Source organism: Triturus cristatus, chromosome 7, assembly GCF_964204655.1.
Source record: "Triturus cristatus chromosome 7, aTriCri1.1, whole genome shotgun sequence".
Taxonomy (NCBI): Eukaryota; Metazoa; Chordata; class Amphibia; order Caudata; family Salamandridae; genus Triturus; species Triturus cristatus.
Window position 1 is genome coordinate 1191985584 of NC_140590.1, and position 24629 is coordinate 1192010212.

General features: G+C 45.2%; 1 protein-coding gene across 3 annotated transcripts in view; it reads right to left on the reverse strand.

Moving 5' to 3' along the window:
- The window catches only part of TEP1 (telomerase associated protein 1), a 1383286-nt gene that overhangs the window by 981815 nt on the left and 376842 nt on the right, over positions 1–24629 (reverse strand). For all 3 annotated transcript variants that reach the window (XR_014966740.1, XM_085618536.1, XM_085618535.1), the window contains exons 13-14: positions 3886–4102; positions 2602–2754 (exon numbers count right to left, since the gene is read on the reverse strand). Coding sequence is in view for 2 of the 3 variants with exons in the window: in XM_085618536.1 (XP_085474662.1) it covers positions 2602–2754; positions 3886–4102 (370 nt within the window). In the remaining variant the exon portion in view is untranslated. The remainder of the gene's footprint in view (positions 1–2601; positions 2755–3885; positions 4103–24629) is intronic.

A 24629-nucleotide genomic window follows, 5' to 3' on the forward strand; every position in this document is an offset into this window, starting at 1 on the left:
TCGGGGGAGGGCATGGCTCTGTGGTGACCGCTCCGAGAGGACCTTGCGGACTGCCATCTTGAGACGGGATCTCTCTCCACTTCAGTATGACCCCGTTCGCGAGTCTAAATTTTAAAGCTCCCACTATCTGCCCCAAACGGCTGTCCCGACTCACCCGCCGGAAAAAGCATCATATTTGATTCCTCGGTTCCCTCATTCTCTGGGCATTCTTTCACCTCGCTGCAGACTTCCATCCTGCCTGGCTCGCATGACCCTGACGCTGTATATAAAATGGCAGATTCCACCATGATAATTATCACTGCCTTTATGCAGGACAGGCGATCTTGATCTTCAGGCAGTTATTTTACTAACAAAGAGGCCTTTTTCTTGCTTTCTTTCTTGTCTAATGCTATCAAGCCCTTTCACCTCACCAACCTCCGCCCTGCCTCAGATGCCTGACCTTAATATGGCGGACCTACCTGCAATCGACCACCACCAAATTGGCCTCCACCCACCCCCTTCTCGCTCCACAGGACTGCAGCAAAGAGAGAAGCCCCTCCATCCACACCGGACAACATGGATTGGCTCTCCGAGCTTACACCAGCGAGGCTAGGGATGCTCCCCCACCTTCCTACCCCACTCGGATCACCCATTACGACACTGAATATGTGATTCATCTATTTACTTTAAATCTTTTACCAGTAACTGATGTAACTTCTAAACTGATGTGAATTTTGTAACTTTTTGGATCCTCATGCACAGCGCTCCGATACCTTCGGGTCTAGCCAGCACTATATAAATCTCTTAACCCTAACACCCACCTACCTTTCAACAAACAGCTCTTCAAGACCGATCATCATTTTGTTGTAGCTAAATTATTGTTAATTGAAGAGTAAGAGGGATATACTTTTGCCAAATTTTTCCCTTCTTTCTGTCGGATCTCCCCCCTACCCTGTTACCCTACCCCTTACCCCTCTACATTTCCTCTGACCTCTTCCTCAAAGATCTCTATATGTTCTCCCTGCAACCGTTGTAATGAGGAGATTGGCCCTGGATTCCCCCTCGACCGTCACCTACCCAGCCGGACATTGGGCACAGTTCTTCCTGGTCTCCCTGCCACGGCTCCCCCCCCCCCCCCCCCCCCCTTTCCTACAAATTCATTCAACCTCTTTGGTTTTTGTTGTTTTTTTTACTGTACTTTACTACGCTATGGTAACTGATGTAGCTTGTAACGCAAAGTTCCTCTGGTAAAGCGCTCTGATACCTCTGGGTCTAGCCAGCGCTATATAAACTCTTTTTAGCTGTACCTTGGAATGCAACCATCCTCTGGTTAAACATTCTGTTACCTCTGGGTCTAGCCAGCACTATATAATCTTATCAAATCAAATAAATTCAAAACTGGTTCCCCTGATTGTTGAGACCTGAGCAACATGGCTGATTTCCGGTGGAGCTGCTAGACAGCTATTGAGGAGATGGGCCCTGGTTTCCCCTTGACCGTCACCTACCCAGCCGGACACTGGGAACAGTTCCTCCTTGTCTGCCTGCTACTGACTCCTTCCTTCCCTCCCTCCTACGAATCCATGCAACATTATTTTAGTGAATTGTACTTCCTATGCTCTTGTAACTGTTGTAACTCATAACGATCCTAAATGTAAAGCGCTCTGATATCCTATTGGGTGAAGTTTGCGCTATATAAAACTTCATAAAATAAAAACAAATATGCTGTCTTGAGTGATGGCCAGCATGCTGTGTTTCTACTCTTAAGTGGAAGATTAAAGCTTTAGTCCTTTTTGCATGAGTAATTTCTGAAGGCTGGGTTTCAGGTCCACTGTTTTGGGTGAGTGATGATCTGGCTTGAGCTGGAGGCTCACAGGAGGAGGGGAGATCTTTGTTTGAAAATTCTTAGAACACAGCACCAATCCCTGTACACTCATCTGACAACTTAACGTGCCAGCTGCCCACTTGGTATTAATGCTGATACCTTCTGACATGTTTTGTTCCTTCTCTTTCACTCCCATTACCAGTCCTCAACAAATGGTAAACTCGGGTGGACAACTTGAGTGTCCCCCAAAAAAGTTGACATTCAATAAACTCTCCAAAGAGAAAACAGTGCTGTCCAGCTATTGCATCTGCCATTTGGACAAAGAAAGGTATCCTGCTAGAGCACTGGCCACTAACGTATTGTAAGGATACCTGAACACATTGGTGGCTCTGCAGACACTGTTGCCAGAGTAGAGCAGGTGCCCTGCCATTCCCCCTGCTGCTTCCAAACCTTCACCTGCAGCCAACGCATCTCATCTTCCACTTGCAGTTCCAAGCATTTTGGAACATATAATTAGAATTTTGACGCAAAACAAACATTTTTGCATGGTATTAGGCGACTGAAAAAGGAATCCTGTATGGGACATGTAAAACTGGTTTATGATATTAATTCATTTAGCATGGGTTCTTATAGGATTCTTATAGTGTCTTATAGTATAAACATCCCTAAAGTAGTCACTATAAGCATCCACAAATTTTCAGTTAACCAGTTAGTATAGAAAGCATCCCGAGTGTTCTATACACACTCTACAGAAACTATTTTCCAAATACAATAAATATTTGTTAAAGTTAGTCTGGTACCTTGATCTGTTTTATAATGGATCCCACATTCTCCAAGATAGAGTCTGAAGACGCTGAAGCTTCGATCACTGAGCTGCTGGTGTAGAAAACAAGCTGCACATCTTCCGCTGTCTCTTTAACCATCAAACTCAATAGGAGAGCCACCTCCAGGATCTGTGAGGTAAAAACATAGATGCAAGTTCTCCCAAGGATTACACACAAAGGACAAGCACCATAGTAACAAAGGATGCTTGCACATTTCAAATGATTTGCCAAATGAAACTTCAAGGTAAAAAAGGCCACTCAATACAAGCAGCAAACAATGAAGGAGGTTGGGGGTTGTCTATAGTCAAAAGTACAAGGAAGCTGCTGTTGAACATTTGCAAATAGACTTGTTAGGGATGATACAAGCACTATGCGATTCCAGCTTTAATTTAAAAAGAGCTATAATATGTAGCTCATATACACTGGTACTGGAGGGAATGCCTTGCTCGTCGTGTCTGCCCCATTTTCACAACTGCTGTAACATCACAGACTCCTCTGAGTATCCAGTTCAGTGTTTCCTCTTACATTGTAATTAAGTAAGGATAAATGGAGATGAAACACACAGAACCCCTCCTGCTACATTACAACTGGAGTTAAAATTCTGATTCGACTGCAAGCTCACCTTGGCACCCGAATCAAGAGCACAACTCCGGCATGAATTGCGTATTCTGTATGGCTATCTCTGGTTACCAGTGTTCAGAGAAGGCAAAACTGCAGCATGATGTGATACATAATGATACTGTGAGTGGCCTAGAAGAGTAAGCAAATTCACGAAAACTCTTTGACTATAGTAAGTGTGTTATATTTAGCCTAAAGTGAGTATTGTCATAGCAAGCCTTTCTCTGCTTTGAAAGCATGTGAATTCATAGTGCTGACAATCATGTTGTTGAGTTTGGCCAGAAGAAGATTTCTTGACATAAGCCCTATGAACTACATTTAAGATATAGAATTACTGATAAGTGTCACCAACAGGCAGGAACCACCCCCTTGGAGGACAGTATGGTTGCCTTGCCAAACCCTAGAAAGGTAGAAGTGTGCTTTACTGTCTTCTGTTGTCAAACAGGTAATATGTGGCAAGCACCACAGGCCTGTACCAGAAAGAGTCAGAATGACAGGCAGCGATGTGGGTAGCTGAAGGGCTTTTCTAGCTGTTAAGAACTAGCTATGCTCTATTCGCTGCAGACATGAGGTAAAGTACAGGCGAGAAAAAAGACATCATTTACACAGTGAGTGAGCAAACTGAGCAAAAGAAGAACATACGGTTATGCAATCTAAATTTTCTTCATCGTCTTTCTCTTCACTGGGGCAGCAGAGACCTTTCGCTTTCGAACATGGCTGGAACATATCTCTGTCGACAGAGCAAAAAATGACAGTTCGACCCGGCAGCGGGGGCAGGTTGTGTTTGGCAGAAATCCGGATGGACTTTTCCAGGGCATCACGATAAGTCTTTAGCACCTCCATATCAAAATTTGCCTTCCTGGGAAAGAGATGTGCGGGGAAGGAAACGATTACTAAAAATGTTATTCACCAGATAACAATGAAGAGTCTGATATATTGCATACCCCTGAGGAAAAACAGGGGAACTAATCAACTAGCTAATTACAAGCATTAAAATGTAAACTTTGGATAAACTCTACCACTAACATCTGCTTTAACAAAGACATCTAATTGAGTGTAACCAAGGCTAGAGGGATGGGATACAGCACAATCAATAAATGTTCTGTTGCAGTTACCCTTGTACATCTAATCCAAAACTCAATGGCCCAATTCACAAAACATTTACGAGTAGGGGAGGTAGTGGCACAGGCATACTCTTGTGTACTCATGCCTTTGTGAACCGGACCACAATATCCAGGTACCTATTTGTAAATATGCAGAGGTCATAGTTTGTTCTACTTATACTTAATTGTTCATGATAGTTCCCCGAATGGTCTAATTTTTTTAATTTTGGGGCCAAAAAAAAAATGCATGTACTTTAAGAGTAAAAATTTAAGTACTACAAAATGCCTCTGAAAATAGGTAGTCATGCATTCATACCATAGGCTGGGGACAGAGCCACCTAGTGGACGGCAGATGTATATATTTAGCAAAGTTACAAATAGTCAGGCCAATAAGAAAGGTTAGTTACCTGTAAGTCTAGTTCTCCTTCAGAGGAACCACCTTTGAAATCGCAAACAATGAATTGCTGCACTTGTGTGGAACCAAGAGCACATTTTTATTATATACTTATTTTTTTTTCTTTTTCTAAAGTCAATAAAAAAAATTTGTTGAATCGCAGCCTTTCGTGGATTATACTGGCACATTTTCATTTATTTTCCTAACAAAAATTTTTTAAAAAATAGTTATTACATGCATGGTTGTCCCGTGTCCTTTTCCTTGCATTCCTTACATGCCTCATCCGGTCCGGTAGTTATAAGGAAAATGTTATGTTTTTTTAACCTGTGATTCTAGTTCTCTCTCAGAGGAATCTCCAATGAAATCAAAAGTAGCGAACAGCCCCACCCACATGTGGGGACCCCAGAGCAGTTCTTTTAAAGTCACATTTCTTTACAGTATCTTCGCCTTACATTGAAAAGGCCAGGAGGTACATATGGTGAAAATTTAAAATTTGCAAAGTTAAAACAGGCTATATTACCAATGACAATAATTTTGTTTAAAAATGGAAAAGGCAAAACACCTTTAGAAAACCACTATGAATAATTAAAAGAGACTTTTTTAAAACATCACTCATAAACCTTTTACTTGTTTTCAAGTAAATAATAGGGAAAGAACGGGCGATGTAAGTGTATGGGTGGCAGCACTGAAAAGAATGAGAACAGAACACTGCACCTGATCACCAGTGCCCCCATCATACCATGCCATGCAGGTGACAGTTTACCCAGTTTTTTATGACGAAAACAATGAACAGCATAGAGTTATCTTTATTTTATCTCTTCCCTCAGGGGAGCTGCTTATGATTTCAATGTAGATTTCCCTTAGAGAGAGCTACCCTTACAAGTAAGAAACCATGCCTTCTTTCTCAGGGGATCTCCATAGATGATCAGGAGCACTGAATAGTTTACGCATCTCATCCCCAAAGAAATCCACGAGGAGAGAAGGAGTAGTATAACCATGCAAACAGATTTCTTAGAGCGGCTTTCCCAACTCAGGCAACTTTCTTCTTATTTGAATTAAGACAGCAGTGTCTCGTAAAGGTGAGTAATGATTTCTAAGCTGCAGATTAGTAGGCCTCAGCAACTGGGATGTTTCTAAGTAACACAGCAGTAGCCTCTTTACCTCTGGTGGAATGGGCTTTAAGGTTTCCAAGTAATATTTAGTTCACTTTTTGAAAAGTGGATTATGCAGGAAACAATCCATCTAGATATGGACTTCTTCGAAGTGGCAAATCCTGTTTGTGAAGGACCACAGGTCATAAAAAGTTGCTTTGCCTTCCTGAGAGATGTAATCTCATCCAGAAAAAAACTAAGCACCCTCCGAATATCAAGAGTATGGAGAGATCTTCCAGAAGGAGAAGATGGATTTTATAAAAATGTATGTAAGGAAATAGTTTGACATGAAACACAGACTTCTTCAGAGAGCAATTTAGGATTGGTTCTCAACACTACGCTGTTACTTATAAAATATTGTATAAGGTTTGTGAGCATATAGGGCCTGTATCTCGCCAACTCTAAGAACAGAGGTTATAGTGACCAAGAAGACAACGTACCAGGATAGGTGGTGAAGAGAGGCCTTATGAATGAGCTCAAAAGGAGAACCCATAAGCGAGAAATATATTCAACTCCCATGGAGGAGAAGGTCTCCTGATACGAGAATATATTTTTCTAATGCCCTCCAGGAAATCCTTACCCACAGGCATTCTAAAAAAAAAAAAAAAAAAAGAGACATTTGGGAAGGACATTTTCATTAGGCCAGGATTGCTGCAAGGTGCACGCTAACAGAGGGTAATTGCAATTTTGCTTTACCCAAGTGGAGGATGTGAAAAAAACGCCTCTTGGTGAGGGAATGGAAATTGTTCTGAGCATTCCAGATGGAGTATCACTTTCATTTCAGAGAATTGGAAGTTCTGATAAAGGGCCTTTTAGCTTCTCTCAAAACATCTATGCATTCTGTAAGGAGGTTCAGGTGACTGCATTTTAAGAATTCAGGCCCAAGCTGCCAAGCACAACTAGTAAAGGCTGGGACCAAACCTCTAAAAAAAAGGTCCGGTCTGCACAGCAGCCTCTTGTTTGGATGGTCTGAGGTGAAAGAGTTCCATATACCACCATTGTCGATGCCACTCCGTAGCAATGAGAATCATTCTGTTGGCAGTGGTGGAATTGTAGGAAAGGCATAAAGAAATTGGCCCTACCAGTTGATCCATTCGGCATTCCTCAATGTGTCTGCTTGCTGAAACCTTAAGGCGACGCTTGGGCAATTTTTGTTTTCTTTGTCTGCAAATAGATCTATTTAAGGTAAACCCAAGTCATAGAATATGTCATGAAGGGTGGAGTCGCTTAATAACCATTCGTAATTCTCTTGAAGGGTTCTGCTGAAAGTGTGCGCTTGAGAAATCTGGATCCCTAGAAGATGGACCAATGTAATCGTGAGATTTCTGGAAATGAACCATTTCCAGAATGTTTGTGCCTCCAGAGGCAAGGGTCTGGATCTTGTTCAATTAATACAGAGTTGTTTTACTGTCATGTTGAACCAGGAGAAAGTTTGTTGGCAGGAGGAAAGGCTTCAGGGCTAAATGTACTGCTCAACACTAGTAGGTTGATGTGGTAGGACTGTTCCTTTAGAGACCATATACCTTGAATTTGTAGACAGTCCCTGTGAGCACCCCAACCAAAAGGGTTGGGTCAGGATGTCTTGATGGAAATTCATGCCATTCAGAAGGGTATGTGAGCGGCACCACCAGATGAGTGATAGTTTGGCATGAGCGGTTTGCATCACTTTTTCCTCCCCTCTTATTGAGAGATGATCCCATCGATCCTGCAAACACTGCTGCAGCATGTAGAGACATTTATTCAGGACCAGAAAAATGCATGATGCTATTGATCCTAGAATTGAGGAAACTTGTCTTGCTGTTGAATGGGCTATTGTATTTAGATTGTGACATTTCTGAAGAATAGCTAATCAACTCTTGTGTGCACTGTGTCTAGGACTGCACCCAGATAGTGAAGGGAGTGAACTGGCACCAAGATAGATTTCTCGTGATTCACATGTAGCCCCAGCTGATTGAGGGTGATACCAGTCAATTGATAATGTTGTCTTCCCTGTTGGTAAGCAGATGCCTTGATGAACCAGTCATCTACAGATGGATAGGTAAAAACGCTCATTTTTCTGGAGGTGAGATGTACAACTGCGATGCATTTGGAAAAAGTCAGCAGTGCAGATTTCCGAATGAAAGGAAGAACCTCATAGTGATAATTGGTCTCTTCCAAATGTGTACCTCAGGAATTTTCACTTTTTCTTGTGTATCGGGATGCGAAAATAGATAGAAGGTAGTCTTCCTCCAGATCGAAATTCTCACGGTCTCATCATACAACTTCATCTTCGGGTCTGTATTCCCCAAATTTATCAGGCTCACCTCCAGCGAGACTATCTCCTATCGATGATATCAACACCTTCCAGGAGGTTCTTACTGGATGCACCAACACATTAAATATTTAGCTACTGACTCCCACGGCCACCATATTGGATAATCTCTGAAACACTGCATCAAAGGTTCACTTCTAGACTATTGCACCTTTGGCATCGGGTCTTGTAGAAACAGCTATGGAACCATTTTTTACAGCGGCTTCTGTTAATCCTGCTCTGTCCTGTCTACAGAAGCAATACAGACCCCCAGATAAGGAGCCCTCTTTTGTTCATACAGATCCTACACCAGACGCAGACATAGTCTCTGCTTTCTGAAAATTGCACACCACAGCTCCTTTATCTAGTGTTCCTACTGACATGGAGAGTATAAAGTCAGATTCTGTAGGCAGACGAGTGTGTGGTACTTCCTCAGTTACTATGAAGGCTGCTCGCTGTTGTGCTCCTCTTGGGCGATATGACGGACCTCTTGGGACACTGTTCAGCGATTCATTGATGACCTACTAAGTGACAGACGTCAACATTTTCAAGAACTTATCAACAAGGGCATGATGGTGTCAAAATCAGATCCTCTGTGCCACAGCCGATACCTCCACTCTAGCAACACATGGATATTTTCATTGCTTTGCTTACCGTTGCTCATCTTGGCACAGACTCACAGAATTGAAACTCAAGGCCTAACACTATTTTAAATATCCCTTTATCAGGGAATACTTTATTTGAATCTCATGCCAATAATGAGATGTCGCACTTAAAGACTGAACTTGACACTGTGAGAGCTGTTGGTTTGGAGAAACGGAAGGAATAGAACAGGCATTCTTATAGGTCTTACGAGTGCCGATATTTCCATTAAATGGTTAAAATATCTCTGGCTCCAGGGGCAACAACAAAAACACCAACAGCCAAAACGACATCAACAGCATAGACGTCAATCAAGAGGCAGGGAATGTGAGCAGCCAGCTGCCCAAGCCACCAAACCAACTACTGATGGATAGCAGTGAGTGCCTTCCTCCCCCTCCATTACCCACTCCGGTAGAGGGAAGCATAACATCTTTTTCTGGAATAGTGTAGAAAAGTAACCATTGAACAATCAGTTCCGAATATTGTAGAGCATGGATACCATCTCAAATTCAAGTATCCTGCATCATCTATTCCGCCATAGAAGCCATCCCTCTTCTATCAGGAGGAACTACAACAAGAAGTGTCCATCCTCTTGCAAAAACATGCAGTGGAAAAGATTCCCACTTATTCGTCTTGAGCATGAACCCCAGGGAGATCTTGAGCGGAAATGATGGCAGCAAGACCTTGATCTTGCCTTTGACCTAGAACTCTTGGTGCGAGGTCTGGTATGCAGGAGCGAGATATATGGGGTCTTAGTGAAAGAGCCACTGGTGCAAGAGACTATGGTGACCGAGGAGGAGTGGTTGGAGGAGTAGAATGAAGAGGAGAGTAATGCGTTGAAACTTGAGGTGGTGTTGGTGAATCTGGAATGGTGACTGGAGAAGCCGGTTAGGATGGTGACTAGGCTCTTGAAAGGTTCTAAGTCCGATTCAGAAGGAAGTCTGTGAGCTTTAATGCGTGAAAGCCATTCACTGTATTAGTCTGGGAAGTGTAATGTTGTGACGTTGAAATTTTTGACGTCGGCTGTTTTCTCGAGATTGGTGCACCAAAGGCAAGCCCATTTGGACCCATCTGCACCTGGATCGCAGCAACAGGACCCCTGGCACTCTCCACCCACCGCTATACCACCAAGGAGCTCATAACCCTGGACCCCAAAAACCGAAACATCTGCAGCACTTTCTCCCCACAATTACCCAAAGGACCTTTCACTTGCCGCCATTGCCACTTCTCCTGCAACACAGGGCCGTCAAACCTCCCTGGATCCCCCGCCATTTCCACCCAGAAAAGCACAAACAACTGCACCAATGCCTCCGGCTCAACGCCTGTTTCCTCTGAAAGCATGCCATGGAGATCTGGGATCCCATCCCCACCCTCTCTCCTGACGTTGCCTTCATCATGGCTCAACCTCTCCTCGAACCCTGACATCGGCTCACAACACCCGGCCGCTACAAGATGATACACCAAGATAGTACTGACAAACACAGTGGGAGCATCACCATCATCTTCAAGGAAACTATCTCATGCATCGCCACCAAAGACAACCCAACACCCCACATGGAACACCTCAACTTCCAACTACATACCAACGCCAAGACTACAATAAGAGGCACCCTCATATATAGATCCCCCGAGACCTCAACCGTCCTTCTGTAACGCCATCTCCAACCTCATCGCTCCCCTAGCAATCGCCTTCTACCAATACATCCTGCTCAGCAACCTCAATTTTCACGTTGATGACCCGAACAGTGCCAACTCCACCTCCCTCCTGCGGAACCTGAACAACATTACCCTGAACTAACTGGTTACCAAACGCACGTACAAAGCCGGACACACACTTGACAACATTTTCACCTCCAGCGATAGAATCAAATTCAGCCACGTCACAGAAGTCACCCAGACCAACCACACCATTGTTCAATTTACCATCTCCAAAGCTCAGCACACCTTCCCCAAGAATCACAGTTCATCCAACCGCAGCTGGGGCAAGGTAATGGAGACACAGTGGACACGGGCCCTCAGCGCCACTCAACCCAAAGCTTCATCAGACCTTGGCCAGGCTGTCCAGAACATTTCTGCACGGATCACCAAATGCGCAGCCAGAGTCGCCCTGATGAAACCAGCAAAAACAAATCCTCATTAAAAGCCAGCTGGTACACCCTAGAGCTCAGAACCACCAAGAACAACTGTTATGGACTCGAGAATCAGTGGCACACCACAAGGAACCTCTCCGACAGAACCACTCACAAAGCAGCCCTCAGCAACTACATCAGCACATCAAGGAAGCCAAGAGGACGGCCATCACAGCCCGCATCGTCACAGCAGCCAAACACACAAGAGAACTCTTCAAAATAGTCAAGGAATTCTCAAACCCTGCAGAAGAGAACAAAATCCACCCATCTCAAGAACTCTGCGACACCATCTCAAACTACTCCCACAGCAAGATTGCCACCATCTACAAAAACCTCCCAGTCCACTGATCTCAACCTCCCCAGCCTCGACCAACCAGCACACACCAGCCGTACGATCACCACTTAGTCACCACTCACCACTCAACAGCCATTGTGTCATACATTCACTACAGGGCACCCACCGCCCCACTGTCTTTTTAACCTCTAAACAGACCTTATCCACACGGAACTCACAAGCATCATCGACACCTGCATAAACACAGCAGCCTTCCCAGACAGATGGAAGCACGCAGAGGTCATACACTTCCTAAATAAACCCTCTGTTGACCCCAGTGAACTCAAAAATTATCGACGTGTCTCCTTGCTCCCCGCTCCCCTTCCCAGCCAAAGTATTTAAGAAGGTCATCAACAAACAGCTTACCGAATACCTGAACAAAACCACCTACTTGACGTTTCCCAATCAGGATTCCGAGCCAACCACAGCACTGAGACCACCCTGATCCCTGCCATAGACCACATCTGATCCTCCTCGACCGCAGAGAGACTGTGATCCTGATCCTCCTCAATCTCTTTGCTGCTTTCGACACTTTCTCCCACCACAGCCTCATCTACATCGGTATTCAGCAAAACAGCCTTAAGGGGATTGCCTCTTCACTCACAGGATGCACACACAGCATCCGGCTGCTTCGCTTCACCTCCGAACCCTAGGACATCTTATGTGATGTACCCTAAGGATCATCCCTAAGGATCATCCCTCAGCCCCACTTTGTTTAACACCTATATGACCCCCTCGCAGACATCGGATCCCACGGCCTCAACATAATTTTCGATGCAAACACTACTCAACTCATCCTCTCATAGAAAACCCCTCCACCACCAGAATTAATTTCTGCAACGCCATGACCAATATAGCCAACTGGATAAGAGACAGCCGCCGAAAACTCAACTCTGAAAAGACAGAAGTACTGATCTGCAGGAAAAACACAACCAGATGGGACCACAGCTGGTGGCCTGCAGAACTCGGACAAACACCCACACCTAAAGGCCATGCACGCTACCTGGGCATCATCATCAACAGCAAATTGAACTGGCCATGAAACAAGTCAACCCAGTTGCCTACCCCTGCTTCCACTCCCTTCACACGCTCCGCAGAATCTTCAGATGGATCCAAGTCGACACCAGAAAGACCGTCACTCAAGCACTCGTCACCAGCCGACTCGACTACATCAATGCTCTCTACCCTGGCATCTTCGCTCAGCTCCCCAAAAGCCAAGTGCTCCCTGAACTGACTCAAACTGGAGTATGCAAGGAAGGCACAAAATGTGCCCTTCAAAGCAGTCTGGTGGCACTGGCAAGCGCCCCAACCCCTGCCCAATACTAAGTCCTGTCTGGGAGGTGGTCACACCTCCCTGTGACAGGAAACATTGTTCACCCTTCCCCTGCTCGAGCTGGGCTCAGCAGTAGGAGGGAAGAATCAGGTCTGTGGGCAGCAGCAACATAGGCTTACTGTCAGACCCTGAAAGGCTGTTACCGGTAGTACAGGGGGCTACCCCAAGGGAGTCCCGATGTACATGGAGTCGTACTTCCAACACTAGAAACAGTGTTGGGGTATGATTTCAACATGTTTGATACCAAACATGAAGCGGGTTTGGTGCAGCCACTATATAGTTAAATATCTCGTAATGACTGATATCCACTATATGTATGGATTTAGGCCCAGATCTCTGTACTGGGGTGAATGTATGACATTGTTCTGCATTCTGTCCATCAATTGTTCTTTTTGCATTTGTCACCCCGAGTGGGACGGGTATGCCCAGACGTGGGTCCCGTGCTCTCCATGCCACTGGAGTCAAGCTTTCCTGGCTGATGAGGGTTGAAAGCCCGAAACCGGTCCTAGGATGCTTGTTTTCAGTCCATGGAGGACCTGGCTTGGCAGTTCGGGCTGGACTGTTCCCATTGGGCGCAGGGTCATGACTTATTTGCATATGGCTGGGTCCAAACTGGAATGGCATGGTGAGCAAAAAAACGATGGATTTAGGCCCAGATCTCTGTACTGGGGTGAATGTATGACATTGTTCAGCATTCTGTCCATCAATTGTTCTTTATATGCATTAGGCCTGGATAATTGACTCTGGGGTTTGTAGGGGTGTCCTGCTCATGCAGGGGCACCCTCACACTTATAACCAAACACACTGCCCTCAGGACTGAAGACCCATAGGGGTGACTTATAGGTTTTAAGTGCAGGGACCTCAGATATAAAGAAACATATCTGTAGTGAGAGGTGCAAGCATCAACTTACAGAGGCTGCAATGGCAGGCCTGTAGTCACAGTTTGAGTGGCCTCTCATTGGTGGCACAATACATACTGCAGCCCATGGGCGACTCCTTGGTGTACCTATGCCCTGGGTACTTCAGTACCATACACTAGGGGCTTACAAGGGTACACCAGTAGTTAATAGTGAATTTACAGAAGTACTTACCATGGTCAATCTATCTAGAGAGAAAGCACAGTGACTGGGATCCTGATTAGCAGGATACCATCAAACAGTAACACCAGGCAAAATTTAGGGGTAAACCACAAATGAATTACACTGACCATCCAGTGGTCGATAAGGGTGCACTATGATGGGAAGATGTGAAGAACTTAGTGAGGGGATATATATGTCTCTTCACCAAAAGGTGAGCAAGGAAGTGCTTCCTTTTTGTTGAGTTACCCTCACACACCCTAGTGGAGTCATGCTTCATCATCGGGTCACCCCGACGCCTATAAGTCGGGGTGGGCTCGGCCACAGTGTTGGGAGCTCTTTGAAGAGATGTAAGACTAGGGGGGCTGAAAGATTAAAAAACCTTAGACAGATCCCCAGTATCCCTTTATTTTTGGGTCTGTCTGGGTTAATAAAATATTTAAAAGTTGGGTCTTATTGAAAGTATTACGGTCCTAAGACCCTGGTGCCAACATGTTTCAGTCCGTAAGTGGCCGTGAAGGTTCAGGACTTTCTTCAGGGCAAAGTGGGCCTCCCTAGGGGGCAGCACATTCGCCCCAAGCTTGGCCTGTCTGTAAGTTTCTTTGAAGATCATTATATATGGACACCCAACCCATTCACCATCAATATATGTAAATGGTACAGATATATTGATGACGTTTTGATGATTTGGAAGGGAGATATGACCAGTCTCAACGACTTCAAAATTTGGATCAACAGTATAAATCCCCACCTTCATTTTACAATGACCATGCACAGAGAAAAAATATCCTTCCTGGACGTCATCTTTACAGCTAAAGAAGGCACCCTTGAAAACTCTCTCTACACAAAACCCACAGATAAAAACAGTCTACTTAGATTGGATAGTGCACACCCACGCTCCCTAAGAGAAAACCTACCAGTAGGCCAATTCTTGAGGGTGCGCAGAAATTGCTCTGATCTTCAGACATACAAAAAAGAAGTAGCTGTCCTTACCACCAAACTAAAACAAAAGAAGTACCCTACTAGGATCATAGAGAGAGCGAATAAAAGAGCACGTAATACACCAAGAGGCCCTTTTAGAAACACATGTAAGAAAACAGCCCGATCAGCTGATATGTGTTACCACGTACAATTCATCATCTAACGATCTCAAAAAGATAATAAACAAAAAATGGCCCATATTAACATCCAACACACTATCCTTTGAGAAACCAATGTTCTCATTTAAAATAAACACAAGTTTGAGAGACGTATTAGTGCATACTGACACATTCACACCCATAACTACTAATCAAATGACACTCTGGAGTACTCCACCTGTTACTGGACATTATCCCTGCGGATCCTGTGTAGCATGGCCATTCACAGAACACACTAAGACGATAGAACTAGGCCTACACTCACCCTGGGAACAAAGATCACACACTAATTGTAACTCTGAATCCGTGATCTACATGATCAAATGCCCATGCAACATGATGTATATTGGAATGACGAGCCGCAAAGTGAAAAATCGCATTAGCGAACATAGAAGCACGATACGACGTGCAGTAACAGCAACTAGGCTCACAGCAAACTATAATGAGAAAAAACACAAGGATACAGAAATTAAATGGACCGTTATAGAAAAGGATAAAAACACCGATAACCTACAACGTAAACTCCTGGAACGAGAACAACGGTGGGTTCACCGTTTGAAGACCCACGAGAGGGGCCTCAACGATTGCATACCCTAGAATCAACTCACCAGATAAACTAACCACTGACCCACATCTAGGCCTGGGCAATTATGCTCATCTACACTAGTCTCACTACGGCGATTACTATAACAAACCCCCCCCCCCGTGTTTTTGAGAGACAATTATACGATTACACAGTCACTGAGAATATCCGTTAATACATATAGCCCTTCGGCACACTATAGGTGTGTGTTCGGATGCACGTACCAACACTATCAAACACCCCCATGCACTTTAACATTAGATGTATCAGACTTGACCACCGCGTAACGCGTTGTCACCTCATTATAACTCCAATAGATGATTGGCCATCTATCATGGTATGTCTTAACATCCACATGCATAAGGGTCACATATGGTCCATGCACCACATTATGGGCGGAGCATTCCTTCAGAATGAACACTACATTTTATGTACATAATTACGCCCCCCCATAGGTCTTTATGAGCTTAGGAGTGCTACCTTTATTTATTGTTGGCTCTTAGTCCTGCATCCCATATAATATTGTCTAGGAACACACAGAAACTGAGGCTACGATATATAAATCCTCTCAATAGCATTCAGTGCTATAAAAGAATCTCGCTAGCGATAATGCATACTACATCTCCCATGATCCCCCATCCACGTACTGGCAGTCATGGCGTCATATGGTTTGCGCCAACGAGCGCCAATAACGAATAAACGGGTAATGCGGAAGTACAAAATTCCCGGCTACCGACCTAGGGGCGCGAAAGCCGGGAACCGTAGCCAAATAGGCGTGCAGGCGGGGCAGGACTCTTGATGAAGTAAGTCATGGGCACAAACACGGGCACTTGAGTACGATTGCGTCTCCCCACACATGGAGCGCCGCCAGTAATAGCGCCCTTTGGAATATTCTCCCTCATACTTCTTTTCCACATTTATTTTCCCAACCCGGGGTTCCAACGATAGGGTCTGACTATAGAGCTACCCTTAGAAGCCTTGCGGTTCCCTGAGATACGGAAATCCTCCAGACCTTGGGTAAGGATGTATGTTAACGTGTTCTGCACAATTCTTAAGAAAGAATGATAACAATAATTGTACATGGTCTAAGTCATTGGTTTTATTCACAAGTACGGTGTGAGTGATGAGTGAGAGCGAGATACAGAGTTTTTACTGAGATAATATACACCAACTGGCATGAATCAATTGTCAGGATGCGAGGAAAATCGCCACCACACGATTTATCTGTCACGTAGTAATATGTACAGATATGGATACAAGTGGCACATGTTTGGAAAGAGTAGAACACCACTATGTCAGACACATTTTGGCACCTGTGGTCTCGGTCTTTTTCCAAAGCACGTTTTATGGGACACAGCATTGTGGAAATACCACTATGAATTCATACAATTGTATGTTCTCTTTTTCGTCTGTTCTTTTTCCAGATGGAGTACGACGCGTGATTGATCAACTATCGGTCACTTATACAAGGAGCAGCTACTCTGCCCTTGAACCATGGACAGGATAGGGAATCCCCTCTCTTGCCCCCTAGGGAGGACCACTTTGCCCTGAAGAAAGTCCTGGACCTTCACGGCCACTTACGGACATGTTGGCACCAGGGTCTTAGGACCATAATACTTCCAATAAGACCCAACTTTTAAATATTTTACTAACCCAGATAGACCCACAAATAAAGGGATACTGGGGATCTGTCTGAAGTTTTTTAATCTTTCAGCCCCCCTGGTCTTACATCTCTTCAAAGAGCTCCCAACACTGTGGTCGAGCCCACCCCGACTTATAGGCGTCTGGGTGATGATGAAGCATGACACCAATAGGGTGTGTGAGGGTAACTAAACAAAAAGTAAGCGCTTCCTTGCTCACCTTTTGGTGAAGAGATATATATCCCCTCACCAAGTTCTTCACATCTTCCCATCATAGTGCACCCTTATCGACCACTGGATGGTCAGTTAGAGTAATCCTCTCCACTCTCCAGGCATTGAAAAAGTTTTTCATTAGCCCTTGATGTGAATACAAAATTTAGGGGTAACCATGCTAGAAGAATCCTACCTTCCTAAACCTTACAATTGGTTGTCCGGAAGGCTACAACTCTAAGACTACAGACTAACCACTGCATCAGCTCTGCACCTTTGACACAGTGCAATTAGAACAGTGATTTTTTTTATTTAAATTGCCTCTGAGCCAAATTCAGCCAAAGAGCACTTCTGCTAGGATTATTCTGGAACGCTGTGCACTGCAACAGAGATGCAGACCTGCTCAGGTAGATAGCCTGCTCTATACCAGATGGGGTTCCTGATGCATCATACACAGGCATGGGGGTTATGTTGTTCCAAGGGATCTGGCAGAGGGCACACCCACAATGCTATTGATAGTGTAGGTATTATTAGATACAAGTATAACTATAATCATAATCACGCAGCAATATTATGACAGTTGAACTGTTTATTTTTTTCACCATGTTTGGCCTGCTGGTTACAATGCTTTGTTTCACCCTTCTTATAATTGCAGCTCACGCTTTCGATACAAGAATAAGATTGTTTCAATAAATGTTTGAAAAGCCAATTTGGATCTCTATTGTGTTGACCTTGGGCATGCATAAGTAAACAATGAAAGGGTAGCTCAGTTTCCACGATTTCCTTGGGGAATTAGAGTGGTCATGTTCTGAGGTTGCAGACACCACCCAGGACCCTGATAAGGTTAGGGGTTCAGATGGGGTACTGTGATCTAGCAGGGAATTGGGCCAACCTACTCTATGATGTGAAGACTTAGTCCCCCCCTATTCTGATGGTTATGTTGTCTGGATGCACAGTCCCAGTTCCTTTTTAATTCATAGGAACTGTATGACACCAGTCTCCTTAATCCAAAGCAGAAAGAACCACAGCCAGAGTGACCATTTAGAACTTGTTCTTCTGTAAGAATGCATTCAGAGGTTTGTGGTCCAAGATAGGCATGAGTCCTCCATCTTTCTTGGGTATGAGGTAGTAGCAGGAGAATCAAACCGGGCCTATTTCCAACTATTATGCCATCTTAATGGTACCCTGGTGAAAGAGAAAAATAACCTCCGGCATGAAAATGGTAGCATATTCTGCTGAACCTATGCCTGGTAGAGGGGGAATGTGCAGGGATGAAATGAAATGTAGGATGTAGTCCTTTTGAATTGTCTGTAATTCCAATTGCTCTGAGGTAATGGATTTCCAGCATGGGAGAAAAGAAAACTGGATGATGCCCCCTACTAACTGGTTTTGCTTCTGAAAGGTCAAATCAGACTGACTCAGAGGCTGGTAGAAGATTGCTGTCCTTGTTGGTGTGAAACACACTGGCTGCCACTATGCCCTCTGGGCCCTCCTGCCTGTGTGACGGGAGCCGGAGGGTCTATGGCAATTCCCGCGGGACCAAAGCAGAAAGGTCTAAACGGTTAAAGGGGATAAGACAGAGAATCCCCCCCCACCCCCACCTGATAAGTGGTGAATGGCCAGATGGTAGGCTGCAAGCTGGTGCCCAGTGTATGGGGGGCCCGGGACTGCTGAAGAGGGCCCGAAGTGGAAGGTGGACCTCCCTGCACAAGCACGTCAGAGCCCTGAGCGCCATTTGGGCAACTGTGTCTGGAAGTCTCGCAGCCCAGTGAGGATACTGCACGGTAGGGGGAAGGAGGGCCCTCAGTTCTGTGGCTCGGGGAAACGACCCGCCTGAGCAACTCCAAGGAACAAAGGACAACCCTGTTGGTGTGGTGGGAGTCAGCCCAAGTTCCAAACGGGAGACCGCTATGGAGAGACACAGTGAAGTAAATTCAACCTGAAGGGACCTGGGGCTGTGCTGCAAACATGAACATCAGAGTAGGAATAGTCGCCCCTGCTCCAGAGAGGAGACTTTGCCATAGGGAAGTGATGTGGTTTACGACTGCCTCAAAAGGGTTGGGGAGGGGTGATTTGCCCCCGACTCCACACACCTCATCACAAAGGGGCCGCAGAGTGATCCTAACGGCAAGTGAGTGCCCACAACTGTGACAGAGGACTCTGTCTTGGTTGACTGCTGACCTTTGGGTCCCCCCTCGCTCCTTGCTTGCATCTGAGAGCTGGGACCCCACCAGATTCATCATGGGCAAAGACAAACAACCCTGGGACAGCCTCACTCAAGGCCGCATAGATAAATGAGGCCCACAAGAGCTACTATTGGGGATCCCATGCAGGTGGTCACACTAATCTCTGCTGGCCACTCAGTCCTCATCCTCGAGCAATTCAGGACCTCTCTGGACGGGACAATGCATGTATTGAAAATGGATGTCTCCTTGCTGCACCAAGGCTTGCGTAATACTACTGCAAGAGCAACGGAAGCCGAAAGCCTTATCTCAACAACAGAGGACAGGATCTATACCCTACAAATCACGGTTTTGGAACACCAGAAAACTATACATCACCTTGAATCCTGAATGGAAGAAGCAGAGGGTCACGCACAATGGAATAACATATGATTTGTGGGTTCAAGAGAATGAGGAAGTGTCCTCCCCCATTCAATGTGTAACTGGCTGAAAACCTGGGTGCCGAAGGAGGAGCCGTCTCCCCCTTTCACGGTGGAGAGGACAAACAGGTTCCTGGTGCAGAGGCTGCCGCTGGGAGCCCAGTCTCATTCTATATTGGCCAGTATCTTCAACTCTGCCGACTGTGATGAGATCCATAAGGCTTCTCAGCAACAGGAGCATTTGACATGCAAGTCCACGTCCATAATGGTCTTTCCCGACTGCACACTACAAATTCAGCAAGAAAGGTGCAATTTCCTCACAGTCAAACAAACTACCAGCGCTCCAGATTCAATACATGCCGCTCTTGCTAGCATCGCTAAAAGTTATTTATCAGAATAGAATGGTTTTCTGTGATCCGCTCAAAGCAGCCTGGACATCAATATGGGTACAGCTGAGTCCCAAGAGACCTTCTGGGAGGCCTTGAAGGCCACTTTCTGGGATGGCATTATTGGCTCTCTATCCAGAAGGCTCAAGAAACGCAGACAAGAAATGACTGATGTAGAGACCAACATAGCATCTGACTCCTCACTGGTATGAGGAGCTCAATACACGAACAAGAAACACTGTCACCTGCTTATGAATGGGCCCAGAATGGCTTTGCTCACAACACGAAGACCTTGCACTAGCTCTGCATCAACACTGTACACCGCACACCTTTTGCATACATAAAGAAAGAGACAGGAGTCAGGCACACAAGGGGCACAGCTATTGCCCAATGCTTTGCTAGTTACCACACATTGCTACTGGATTGACTATCTGAGGGAAATCTCAGAGCCCTCCAAGACTTTGAGAGAGACTTGCTCATGCAGTACTTGTCTAATGAAGACTGAGGCAAACTGGAAATATACATCACCTTTGAAGAGCTGGGGGACGCCTTATAGCAGCTCCACTTGGGGAAAACCAGTACCCAATGGACTACCAGTAGCCTTTTTAAGGTAGATAACAGAATACTGCTTGACCCCTACACACGACCTGGACATGCACTTAACTGACCCCGTTCTTGGAGGGGCTGCTGGCCTGCCTGAGAAAAGTGTTGAGATGGGCGCTGCTCCGGCCCTAAGTTGGTTTTCCTCCACACAACAGAAGAACTAGATGCCAACAGGTATCCTACGGCTCTGTTTTGCGTGGGGCTGGTGATCGCGAAAAGGGACATCGCTAGGGTCTGGAAGGATAGAGAGACCCAAACTTTAGAGCAGTGGAAACAGGAGCTGGACCGCTGCATGCGCTTGGAAATTCCAATATATCAGAGTCAGCACCCTTAAACACTATAAAATGTGGACGTCATGGTGCCATTATCGAAGCATCGCACTGCACAGACCAGAGAATCCTGGTTGCTCTCTGGAGTAGATTCAGTCCTGTGGAGGAGGGGGCTGAATCAAAACTCCAAAGGGTAGGAAAGAGAATAATGAGGTCAAGGCGTCTGCTGTTTGGGAGGTTTCAGGGATGACCCGACTATGTGCTCGTCTTTATGCATATCCTAACTAACATGCATTGTTAAATGGGGGGGGGGGGGGGGGGGGAAATCAGCTAGTCATTTTACTGCTGTTATGTGTGATCTTCTGTGTAATGAATGGTTTGTGGTTAGTACAAAAACCAATAAAGTATTGTCAACACAAAAAAAGGTATGCAGTCTCAGCTCTATCTTGGTGCCTATACGTAGCCCAGACAGTCTGCCATATTGAAGCCAGCATGCAAGACTTAATTAACCACATCCTGCCCAATTTGGATGGTCTAGACAAAAGTGGCCCAGAGGACTTCTCGAATGGTGGCAAAGATCTCGCTGGCCAGCTCCCTGAGGGCCAGATGAAGGGAATATGGTCATCCTAATGCATCAATATGCGTAGATTCCCTGTGCGGTGGATCAGAAGGGAAAGCATTTTGGTTAACTTAACTGGTTGACAACTGCATAACCAGGCCTCCAGGAGTCCGGGCTGGGTGAGGAATTCAGAATCACCAAAGGCTGGTCTGTCGTCTAGCCACAGGGTAACTGAGTGGAGGGGCTGAGCATGGCTTACTCCGGGCTGGCAATCAGAACATCCCAAGGGTGCATCATTATAGGGACATTGTGGTTCTGCAGAGGTCGACCCTGGCTGAAGTATTTCAGTCAATAAATTGGATTAGCACCCTTTCCTCAGCTGGTGGGCTAAATGAGGATTCCAACTACATTTTGGGACTGGTAGCCAACCCACTAGCCTTTTATGAGTCCAAGAGTTCTGCATTGGTGTAATGAAGGGGGAATAAGTTGTCCATCTACTCACTGTCATGATCGGGGGGAAAATTTTGAAGCTCTTCGGCAACATCCAAATCGGAGAAAAAAAGGAATTCAGCCTTTGATAGTATGCGGTAGTGGAAGAAGCTAGGGGTTCAGGCTCTAGTATGGATGGTTGCACCTTGGGTATCTCATAGCACGACATGGGAGTAGTGTGCACCATCGGCAACTCTGGATGGGATCTGGCAAGAGCACTATCAGAGTCGTTAGTTGTACCCCCATAGATGGGACAAGCGTCAACCTTGGGGCTAGAGTAAATCTCTGGATTGCAGTCGGCAAGGGCTAACAGCAATCCCAACATGTTCAGTTGGCATGGGGAGCAACCTGCTAGCTGAAATGCAACTGCTGGCCTGAGGGTTTGAGGGGCTCAAAGTTGCTCTGGAAGAAGTTAATCGCCATTTGAAAATTTGAGCTCAGAATTGGAGGACACCAGAGGAGACGAACGCTTAGAATGCCAACTGCACAGGTTTTCGCTTCACTTCGATGGGCAAGAGTGGGTTAAATCTCACTTGGTCGTCTTTTACTTGTGACTCACCTTGGACTTTGAATAACCTAAAGACTTGAGTGGACCTGGAATGTCACATGAGAATGGCTTCCGATCTGGAGTGGGAGCAACCCTGCAACATGGAGTGGAACTTAGGCTTCAAAAGTGACTTCTTCTTGTGCCATCATACATAGAACTTTGCTTCTAAGTCTCTGATAGCCAACGGCTGCATCAGAGCACATGTATCCCACAACTGAGTCGTGGTCAAAAAACAATGAAGAGAAACGTGGCGATATTTTGTGACAGACATCTGGTTACTGCAGTTGTGGCATAGCTTAAATCTGGTCCTGTTTTTTGGGTGGGAACATACTGCTTCTCTGGCACACTATTTCCATGTTTGGAATTCTCAGATGTTGGGACTAAGCACATAAGCACTAAAGGGTGGGCACTATATGTGATTCTGCTATGTCATTTCTCGGGTGCTGTAAAGCGGTCATGGAGTCAGACGGCATGTGGGAGCTATTGCTCTTTTGCTATTGCTTTAAGATTTCCAAATCCAGTCTGGCACCAGGGATATTTCAAAAGTGTGGAATCTGTGGTTAGAAGTATCGATCAATATCTTCACACGGCCTACCTTATCGCAAATCGCCTCTGCAGGGCCGGTCTATGACCCACTCCATCACATACACGATGTCGCCACAACCTGGCCAATCTCTACCACATGGTGTGGACATGCCCCCATCTTGCCCCATACCGGGATGCACTAGAAACAGAACTCTGAAGTCTTGGGATGGAAGGTTTCACATAACCCTCTAAACACACTCCTGGGGGTGACAGATGGGTTGGATGGGTCCAGAGTTAACAAATTGTTCCTGGGCACGGCCATTATGGTGGCCAAGAGGGATATCGCTGCCGCCTGGAAAAACCCAACCCCGCATAGCATAACCGAGCGGAGCGGTGGACTGGTGTGCAGTGCAGGAGAAACCTCTCTACGAAGCCAGAGGATGCCTGTCCAAGAATTGCAAGATTTGGGGCAAATTGCACAGCCAGATAGAAATGGGTTTGCCACATGGTTCTATCTAAGCCAGGCTCCAAGCCTTTGGTTCTGGGATTTCAGTTAACAATGTAATCTATTAATTGAGTTGAAGTTACTACAACTGAACAAAGGCCTGAATGTGCATGGAAATGGCAACTTCTATCACTTATTAGATGTGAATATTTCAATGACAGGTGAAGGATTGGTTGGGCATTGGCACCCCCCTTTCTTCTTTTCCATGATGTTTGATTTTCTCTGCATAGGGCTAAAAGAAAAAGTACACCTGAAGCCTGCCTCCACCTATCCAACTATGTATGCCCGATAATCTACTTTGACTGCATCTGTGTTGTGGGCGACAGTGACTTAAATATGCAAGTGCTTCTTCTCTCGCTCTATCACTTGCTGTCTGCTTATGTGCAAACTGTGTGCCTGGTGCCTGCATCCACTAAACAATAAAAAATTAAAAAAAATCATCCATAACACAAAGGCCATGGCCACAACGATTTCTATATAATAACTTAAAGAAATTGTGTAAAAATGCGTTTTTAAAAAGCGCATAACAATCACTGAGCTTAATACATAAACATCACGCATAAATTCATTTCAGGGGGTCTGCGACTGTTTTACTAAATTAAATATTAAAATTGATAAACCAAAATGAATAGAGTATATACAAATACAGAAGCAAAATTGATAAAAAAATCTATATTGGATGGTGAATTAAACGTTTTGAGCATTTGTTTGAGGTATACTCGCATCAAAGTAATGTGATGATATAGGAAATGTGTGTTGATATGTTACATTGAAATTTGATAATACAGTTATGTTATGGTGTTAAGATTGAACTTCAGCAGCAATACAATAATTACTTTGAGGCTATCACAGAAGTCATGTAAATGGTCCTGTTGAA